The sequence below is a fragment of the Pygoscelis adeliae genome, unplaced genomic scaffold (assembly GCF_000699105.1).
Source record: "Pygoscelis adeliae isolate BGI_AS28 unplaced genomic scaffold, ASM69910v1 Scaffold38, whole genome shotgun sequence".
Lineage (NCBI taxonomy): Eukaryota > Metazoa > Chordata > Aves > Sphenisciformes > Spheniscidae > Pygoscelis > Pygoscelis adeliae.
The window spans coordinates 1,864,285-1,874,419 of record NW_008825614.1 but is presented as its reverse complement, the minus strand read 5'-3'; the positions used below and the strand labels follow the sequence as shown (position 1 = coordinate 1,874,419).

The 10,135-nt window shown below is 44.2% G+C and overlaps 1 protein-coding gene across 1 annotated transcript in view; it reads left to right on the top strand.

Annotated features, from left to right (window-relative positions):
• Window positions 1-10,135, top strand: part of LOC103924315 (liprin-beta-1-like) — an 84,112-nt gene that overhangs the window by 67,415 nt on the left and 6,562 nt on the right. Inside the window, exons 17-23 of the mRNA XM_009332809.1 lie at window positions 398-569; window positions 2,064-2,096; window positions 4,416-4,557; window positions 4,837-4,965; window positions 5,644-5,794; window positions 7,020-7,131; window positions 7,279-7,367. Of these exons, the coding sequence (XP_009331084.1) occupies window positions 398-569; window positions 2,064-2,096; window positions 4,416-4,557; window positions 4,837-4,965; window positions 5,644-5,794; window positions 7,020-7,131; window positions 7,279-7,367 (828 nt within the window). The remainder of the gene's footprint in view (window positions 1-397; window positions 570-2,063; window positions 2,097-4,415; window positions 4,558-4,836; window positions 4,966-5,643; window positions 5,795-7,019; window positions 7,132-7,278; window positions 7,368-10,135) is intronic.

Sequence of the window (10,135 nt, the reverse complement as noted above, 5' to 3'; positions counted from 1 at the left end):
GGCTACTAGGAAGAAAATTAACTCTATCCCAGCCGAAACTAGGACATTCTCCCCCCCTTATTCCATACCATTTATGTCATGCTCAGGTTTCACACTGTCCAATACATTCTCATTACCCACCACCATCCTTCCGATCCTTTGATATAATACACAGATATCATTCCCTTAGTCTATGGACCACCCCTGTGAAATGTCTGTAAAATGTCCCGAAACCAGGACACATATTCAAATGAAGATCATATTTGTGTTTTCCTTTATGGCTTTTACATTCTGTTTTCTTGTAGTAACAAATGAGAGGGACTCTCCAGATTATCTGTCAGCAGTCACTTTGCAGTCTCTCTCAAAAGGCCTTTTGCAATTCCCTGATATTGAATCTTTATTTCCCTAACTTGAGCAGGTTAAACCTCCTGTGGAAGGTAATAATTTCGCAACCCTCCCTCCAAAGTCTCCTTCTCATGGTGGCACAGGCGACGAGGATAGTTTTGGTACCCGTAAAGCCAGATCTTCATTTGGACGAGGCTTTTTCAAGATAAAAAATAACAAGAGGACTGCGAGTGCCCCTAATCTGGGTAGGTATCATGCACCTGCATGCAGATTCTGTGTATTTTGAAGGGTTTTAACAACAGCTGTAACTGTCTTAAGAAGCAGGAAGGCCAGCCTTAATCTCACTGTGACTTCGTGGTACTTTTCTCAGTGGAATGTTTGGAAAATACCAAACAGCAACAAAAAAACTCAGAAAAAAACCTCACTGATGTAATTAAGTATTTGATCTGTTTCAACCTCTGCTGTGATATCTCCCCTGGGACCTTGTAGAGGATTGCTGCTGTTTTGAAATGCTAGCTGTCTGGCAGTAGTTCATACATGGGATTTGTGGGCTTTTTTTTCCCCTGGGTCCATCCTCAGTTTATCTTTCATAAGGCTTTCAGATGTACAGAAATGAGGCAGCAGCACTCAGTCTTCCTCTTTATTTTACGTGTATTTAAGCAGCCTCTAAAAAGAGATGGTGACAACAGGAACAGGACTGACAAGTTATTCAAGCTCATGTTGATTTTTGGACCTGTAATGGAGGGGGGGTTGTTTTGGTATTGCCATTTGATGACATGTGCACATGACAAAGAAATAAACAAAATGTTCTGCTTAATGCAGAAGTCACTGTTGCCACCAACTGAAATCCTACTTGCATTCACTGCTCTGCTATAGTAGTCTTTCCACTGTTCCAGTTCAAGCATCAAGTGAGTCTGAGTGCATCAGATCTACTGCCATTCATCTGAAGTTTTTGGCTTTCTCTTGCACAAGATTTAGGAATTTAACTCTATCTTTCAGAAGCCTGAAGGGGGATAGCTTCTGCTTTGTTGAGCAGAAGAGTCTCCTGTTCGTACTTAGTCAAAGACGATTTTAGACTTTTGTTCAAAAGAAATAACATACCTACACATTTATTATACATTGCCCATATTTGCCTGTGACATATAGCATGGGAACTTGCTAGCTTACTTGGAATAGATGTACAGTCTATTCTGAGGGTTAGACTCTTTGCTTTGGTTTATTTCATGTGTGCTTTTGTGTAATCACTTGTTTCATCCTGAAATTAATTTGTCTAACAAAGTGGAGTACTTGTGGCTGTCATAAAGGATTGGAAGATGGGCCATCTAGATCAGGGTCCTGTGAATTCGAGTAAGTTATTTCTGTTATCCAGATTTCAGTGCTTCCATCTGTAAAGCTGGTGTCCAGATACTTGCCACCTAATGGGAGCCCGCGTGAGTCACCTGCCCAGTGTGTCATGGAGCAAGTGACCCCCCTGCACCGAAGTGACTGCGGTGCTGTTTTACCCTCTCCACCATAGAGCTCTACTGCATTTCTTTTTTGTGAGAGGGGGATTAACAGTGAATTGGTAATCCTAATCTCTGTGTGAATTCAGCATTGTGTGTGGCGCATGTGTCTCATGTACCTCCCTCTTGTCTTGTATTTTGCTGACGTAAGTTTTGAACTGTGTTTTACCTTGTCCCTCTGCGTGTTCTCTCCCGTTGTGCTGCGTGTGGTTATGTGCGTTGTTTGGATATCTGAAGATCGCAGTCGAAGTGCAAGTGCACCTACTTTAGGTATAGTAATCCTGCATGTCTGCCTGTACCAGCGCTGTGTTGTGATTGCTGCTAACAGCTGGTTATGGCCACACAGTTTTCAAACAAGAACTAGACACCAGAGTTCTGCATCGAAACTTTTGTCCATCACTAAAAGGAGTTCTCATGTAACATCTGCCCTCTGCTAAAAGTCAGCTGCACCATTTCCCAGTAACTGCTACTAATGAGAGAGATTGCGGGTTAATTTGCAGAGACCTTTGCCGTAACTTTGAGCACAAAGTTACCCACAGACCAAGGTAGCAGGTGAGAATCGGTGATGTTTAAATACCAGAGGCACCTTTGTGCTGTCGTCTGTCCTGGAGCCCCTGGAAGAGCTTAAAGGGTGGCAAAGCAGGGAATGAGGAGGTATATTTCCTGGGTGTTCACTTAGGGGAGTTCTGGGGGGAAGGATACATAATTTCTCTTCTAAGATGTAGTCATATTTATTATATAATAAACGAATGAGAAATAATTGGGGCGGATGAGGATGGAGCCTTTCATGTAGTAAAAACCAGTCTTGTGATGTGAGCGTTCCCTGGGTGGTTCTGGCAAGGGCAGGTAAGACCTGCAGGGCCCTGCCTTAGCAAGCAGAGCTGTGTCAGTCGGGGTGGTTGTACAGCCACCCGGTGTGCCCCTCGCTGACGAAGAGACCAAGTGCTCTGGGCCCTCTTGGTTTCCCATGTGGCCCCTTAAATGTCGGCTCTACCGGGTTGCGTCAGTGCGTGAAAGGGAGCGAGGTACAAGGAGCAAACGTTGCAATACCCGCAAATCTCTGCTACTAACGCACCCAACCTTGTCCTGGTATTCTCTCTCTAGAATTCTGTTTAAATGTTGTTTTTTCTAAGCTAGCACTTTTTCTTATACAAGTAAAGCAAAAACCACAAATGCAAAAGCCTGGTTCAACGTTAGTGCTGTCTCTCACTGGCAGGATCCCCGTATTCAATAGCAGTCAAACCAAAGTGCCCAGAAATAATCTTTTATGTGACCTTGTTGCTTCACTGCAAGGTTTAACATCTGAAGCATCGGTGGAAAATGCGACATGTTCAAATGTATTCTGGCTGAATCATCTAAACTTTGCCCAGCAGAAAGATACACTGCTGAAGCCTGCAGTTTGTTGCTGTTCGTGGCACATTGTAGCCGCCTCAGCGTTAACTCTGTGGCCTGAGACCACGTCCCAGCAATATATGCTCTACCTTGATTCATGTAACTTGTTTGGTTTTTGCCTGGAAGTCTGAGAGTCCAGTTCAAAAACAAATGATGGTCACCTAATTACACAGCCACGTTAAAAGATGGTAAAAGTGGTTACAGGCCTGACTGTCAGCCTGCTGCAGGCTGCCTTGCCACGGCTGCTTCATCTGAACAGGCTCATGCTGTCACTGTTCCTCAGCAAGTAAGTGGCATAAACTCCACGTGGTGGTTTTATTCAGCTATCTGGCACTTGCTGGCACATCTCTGCTTATGTAGCCTAATAGATATTGCAATTCTTTTAGTTTTCTTTTTAAATGATCTTAAAATAGTTTTCTTCTTTGTTAGTTTAGCTTTCACTAAACAATCTTGTGACAACTTCCCTTTTGGGGACAAGAGCCCTCAGGTTTGTTGTCATAGAAAACAACAGCTACAGATCAAAGATCTAGTGCTTTTAGAGTGGGTGGTAATGTGTAGGGTCTCTCAGAGATGTTTTATGCATCCCTCGAAAGAGAAGATCTAGTTCAGACAGAGCCTAAACTCCCTGGTGTTTCTCTGCAGAGGAATAAAATACTCCACAATTTGCAGAAGTGAGGGGAAAAGGGCCCTCCTGCTCCTGGGGCAGGAGGAGTTGTTTGTTGCTGGGATTTCCTGGATGGGGAACTTATGGGCTACTGCAAGTTATTAGGAAAGATGCCTGCAGGGAAATTATTTATTTTTCTCTGCTTTGGGGACTCTTGGTTTGGTGCCCTGCCATGGCACTGAATTGTTCCTGGGTATCCACGTGCCTTGGCTCTGTCTGTGAAAGGACTGTAGGAGCACTCCCCAAGGAAGAGTAAACTTGGGATTTAATTGACTGATTGATTCGCAAGGTGTTTTTTGCCCACCTTGGATGCAAGGCACTTAACTGGTGCAGAGCATTGCCTTGGAGTGTTCCCAGTCAGGCCCATGAAGGAGGAATCCAGGAGTTTCTGCTGGATTTTCCGATCCCTCTTTGCCCCATTTTCTTAACATGATGGCTCTCAATAATTTTAGCAAGAGTCATTCCTGAGTTCAGGAGTGTGTCTGTACAGTCCTGCGCAAGTGAATCTTGACAGGGCTTTTGCTTTCTAATAGCTGAAACGGAGAAGGGATCTGCAGATCACTTGGATCTGGCTGGCTTGCCCCCTCGCCCAAAAGAAACGGATAGTCTACAGATGACTCCACCTTCTCCAGATTCCAAGAAAAAGGCCAGAGGGATCAAGAGGTTATTTGGAAAGTAAGTAAAAGATGAGAAATGACTTCTCCAGAGCTGGGGCTTGCACGTGCGTTTGCTGGGAACACATCTTCCCTTTTTCTCCCTCCAATCTGTGGCTCCGTGGTTTACTGTCTCAAGAGCAGGAGCCATTTGAGGCTTTTGAGGGAGCTAACAGCAGGTCAGTGGGGGGTGGAGGAAGAGCTACAAACCCCGCAGGAGATCTTACCTATATTGGTTGCAGTAGTAGAAGCATGCCTTTTCCTTAGCCAAATGTGAATATGCTTTCTTCCTTTAAACTAGACTCAAAAGAAGTCAGTCTACTACCTTCAACCCAGATGACATGTCCGAGACGGAGTTCAAAAGAGGAGGGACAAGAGCAACGGCGGGGCCACGACTGGGCTGGTCTCGAGACCTGGGGCAGTCTCACAAGTAAGACGAGTGGTGCAAAGTGTGCTGGTGCTTGCCTTCCCGGCAGCTCCAGTCGAGCACGGGGTCCAAAGGAGGAGCGCAGTGCCAAAATGAAATGTCCCCTCTCCTGGCAAATGGAAGCAGGCGGATCCAGGCCATTTCCTCCTTTGAGAGATGTTTTTTGCGGACTTGAGGTTCGTTGGGTGGTGGGGCCCTGCTGCGAGTGGAGCCCTCTTTGTCCACGGCTTTGCAGGAGTGCAGCTGTGAGGCCGTGCAAAGCGGGGTGTAAGCCCTCACGTGGCAATGGCAGATATTCCTCTGGTAAGTTTCTGGCTGCAGTTTTGGGGAGTAAAGGCTAAAGTAAAACATTATGGTCTTACTTCAGAGTTTTAGGCACTGTAGCAGCAGAGGTGGTTGTTCCAATGGTATTAATAGACTGTGTTTATCATGATAGTGACAGGAGATCAGCAGCGATCAGCGCTTCATGGTTCAGCACCGACAGTTCAGAAGTAGAGACACCCTCTGCCTCACGAGGCTCAGCTAACAGCCGACCGTGATGCACGTTCTCCCACCAAGATTGTCCCAACTCCCACAGAATACTCGAGAATTAGGCTTAGGTTTTGGTTTTATCGTTATGCATGAGAATAGGAGATTTGAGACGTGGGATTTATCGGTCTTTTTTCATAAAATCTTCTGTAGTGAGCTGGACATGCCATTCGCAAAGTGGACAAAGGAGCAGGTTTGCAACTGGCTCCAGGACCAAGGGCTAGGCTTTTACATTAGTAATGGCAAACACTGGATACTGTCTGGGCAAACGCTTCTGCAGGCTTCTCAGCAGGATCTGGAAAAGGTGAGAAATACTGGAAACACTCCTTTCAATTAAACGTACAAAAAATTGCTATTTCTGTGCATGTACATCATGTCTGTAAGGTGCATCCAGTAAAAAAAAAAATTGAAAAGATGAATTTTTAAAATTTTGTCATCTGCAGCAATGCCAAATCTGTTTCTTTTTAACTGAAGTTTTGTAGAAATATAATGCTCTGTAATGAAACTGATAATTACAAATATGTGATTTAACTTCATTAAGCATGGACATATCAGTTGGCTATGCCACTTTAAAAACATGCACACAAGAGTGCCTCGCTATCATGTGGGTTTGTAGATTGATTAGCACTTGTGTATGGTACACTGTGTGAGAAAGGGGTAAAAAGCTGCTGGTTTGGTCTGCCTATATTTTCTGCACATTTTACACAAGAATGAAGATTTGTTACACACAAGGGTGATCAGTTTCTTTGTCTTAAATCGTTATAGAATTGCTTACCTCTTGTTTTCTAGAACTAGAAACATTAAAAAAGTTGATTCAATCTATACTTTGAATCCACAGTATTTGCTAACATTTGAATTTTCAGCTTTTAAAAATCACTATCCTCACCAAATAGTGAGCCTGTTTTCTCAACGAGGGAGTGAGCTTGTTCAAAGTTGCAGTTATACTACAACCAGAATAAGAAAACCATGATACAGACAAGAGTGGCTTGTAATAATTTTATCAGAGGTAACATTAACTAGCAAGCACTGGTGAAAGTGTATATGGGATTGAAGAGATCCTGGAATGGCTGCACTTGCAGCTAAACTGGGGAAGGTGTTATGCATTTGGAAGTATTAATAAATTTCAGTAATTCCCGGGACCTTCATGTGCTCTTAACTAAATAATTCTTTTAACCTTACCTGCCCAAGTGGGAGGGAAGGAAATAATCCCATCAAGTATTTTTTTGAATGCTAACATGTTTTATATTGTGGGGTTTTTTTAGCCTGGTATGAGAATATTATGGCTGACATTTTCATACAGTTTGGAGTCCACCACGTTTTGAAATTACTCCACCACAGTGAGTGGACCTTTCTCTAGTGCTCAACATGTGCTAAAATGATGCTGATATTCAGCAAATAGAAAATACACCTGCCAAGTCACCAGCAAGTGCTGTGTACAGTGTGACTATCTGAAACCATTTGTAATTCAGCAGGGGGAGAAATAAAATACAGGATTGTCTCTAGGTTTGCTGCTTTCCTTCCTTTCACAGGAGCTTGGGATAAAGCACCCATTGCATCGGAAGAAGCTTCAGCTTGCTCTGCAGGCACTTGGGTCTGAAGAGGAAAACAATCATGGAAAACTGGATTACCACTGGGTTACCAGTAAGATTTTATTATATGCTGAAGCAGCAACTTTTGATAGGCGTTCCTAATCATGGCTAATTTGGGGCTCAAAGAGTGAGAATAACCCTTAACTGGTGCTAGGTAACTTGGCTACCACGCTAACATGAGTGTCTGTCTCTGCCTTAGGGTGGCTGGATGACATTGGCCTCCCCCAGTATAAGACCCAGTTTGATGAAGGAAAGGTGGATGGCCGAATGCTCCATTACATGAGCGTGGTGAGTAAATGGCATTTCTTTTCCTGGCGTCTTGTTTGTGTTCTTAGCTTCCAGGACAGTTTCTTCCCACTTTAATGCACGGGGGCATACCTCCACATAGCTCACTAAAGACCAGGTGAGACTAGGGAGACCTGCTTTCACTGTGCCTATTGTTGCAACTGCATAGATACTATATTCACTTAACATCCTCCTCTCTCTCCATCCCAGCCTCCATCTTCCTCCTGCTCCCTTTGGGTCAATTTACCAGTGGCAGCAACCTTTTTTGCACCCCACAGCACCAGGATCCGTGCCCTACCACACAACTCTGCAAGCAGCCTTCTCCCCTTTCCACATCCACCTCCTCTCAGCCTCCCCCAAGCCTTCCCCAGCGGCAGCCCCTGCCCCACACACACCCTCCTGACCCTGCTATAAGAGGGAAGGGGGGAGTCCAGGCAGCAGCTGGCCCTGAGAGACAGCCGGCTGTGACTGGAGAGGAGGCGCTGCCACCAGCCACCGTTGCCAACCTTCTTCCCGTCGGCCCTCCCGTGCGAGGGGCCACTGGCTGAATCCTGGCTGGCCCCACAAGCAACCCACTTGTGGGGTGCAGAACAGGATCTGTGGCTGCTTGGCCAGCTCTCATGTCACAGACAGCCATTCTCAGGTCCCTTACAGGCATCCTACGGGATCCAGTGTCCGCAAGGAGCCAAAGAGTGGATCACAGCGATCTGGCTTGTGGCTTCCTAGAGCAGAAAGCTGGCACCCGTGTGGAGGTCAGCAGACCATCTGTGCATTACTCTGGGCCTGTGTTGAAAGTTTTAAAACGGAATGTAAAAGTACCATATGGTCGCTGTCTGCGCATGTGAGTTTGGCTTCCTTTCAGTAGATCCAGTCACCTGGGGCAAAAGTTGGAGCTTTTACTTGCTTTCGCACTGTCACAGAGGCTACACTTATGTACATGTAGTGTACCAAAAGTACAGACTTCAACAGCTAAACATCTCGTGTGTCTCATGAGACTTTCTGACAATAATTTCAAAGATGTTGAATGGTTCATAAATCGGGTCGTCAAATTTTCTGGATAATTGAAGGGAGAAGGCTGAGGGATGTCAGAGTGTCAGAGGCATCGCTACTGCTAAAAGGATATGCCATAATGCTGTATTTGTCTGTGTGCTTCATTGCAGTGTTTAAAGGACCCCTTGAAACTGTAGTGGGTGTCCTGTGTTAAGCTAATGCTAATAGCTGTAACCTATAGAAAACAGAAGGCCTGATACTACTACTCACCTGCAAGTATTTCCTGTATTCTTTCCAGCTTTAAAGATACTATCTTAAGGTGGAAGAGCAAATATAGTAAGCAGGAGCCCAGACTCACGCACTGAGAAATGGGCAATCTTGTGCTTAACAGTTGTGCATGACGCTGATGTGCTCAGGCAGCGCTTGTAAGTACACAAAAGTGTGCAAATTCTGTGGTCGCAGTTATGCAGCTGGGCCCTTTGCTCTTCAGGTTGTTACTGATTAATAGAAGTAGGTGGAATTTTTTTCTTCAGTGAGCAAACATTCGGCCTACCTACCTATTCATGTGGATGCTTAGGTGAAAGAAAGCCCAAGCAATTTCCTTTGAAGAAAATTGCAGTTTTAAGAGCCAGTGTGTGAAAACAGGCTACATTTAGTAGCTTTTGAATAATTTATTTCAAAATGCTTAGCACCAGTGTCAGCTCACCACTTTACTGCTGGTCAGGTGAAGCCAACCCAGCAGGTTTCCTTTGTGTAAGGTCTCAGGTAAGATGAGATAAGACCTTTGTTCTTCTCTGGAGACACAAATGCAAACTGAGCATCACCAATATTAATTCCTTCTGTATAACAAAGAAGAAATCAATCACACTCCTATTCTCTCATGAGCCATGCCATAGGCAGAGTAAAAGTTACCTTTTTATGCCACATTTGCATGTATTTTGTATAGGCTTTACAATAGCACCAGGAGGAAGCCAAGGGTTGATCCATCTAACTCTCCTCCTGTAAGACAAGCACAGCGCTGCTGAAGAACTGCAGCCACTGCCCAGGACTGACCTGCCTCAGCTACCTGACATGACTTTGCTATTGAGTCCATTTTGGTCAAATGTTAAATACTTGCTGCTTATGTAGTGTGGTTTGGTGTTTGTTTCCTTTAGTTTTTTGTGTTCGGACATTAATATAAAAGTAGAAGGCAGTTTCTTTCTTCTGCTTCTTAAGTCTTGGAGAGCTGATGCCAGTAGGCTCCACTGAACTTGATCTTGTGTTTATAAGGGAACTTGTATTATTCAACAGTCAGTCTTTTTTCTATTAAAAAAGAAAGAAAAGTAATAGGTGGACAGAGGAGGGATGTGTAGCAGGAGCTTTGCCTTTTGAGTAGATATTCTTTCTGTTGCTTCCCTTTAATTGTAGATCACTAGGGATATTTTTAGGCAGTGTTTAACCATCAAATTATAACAGCAGCTTCAGTGTAAACAACCAACTAAATACAGCTATATGCAAAGTATGAAAGAAATACTTTTTTAAAAGATCACATGAAGTTACCCTGACTTAGCAAACCACAAAATAGAAACACTAATCTTAGAGTTTACTTGGGCAAGCGAAGAATTTCGTCTTAAATATTCTGACAAAATCGAGTCCTGTATTTGTAACACATAAGTAATGCTAAAACATATTAAGCCAGGTTAACCCTGGCACAAGGATGCATAAATTTATCTGTCAGTCAACTTGCACCAGCAGCGAATTGGACTTTGAGACACTTAATGGCATAGTTAGGACTCAGTTAC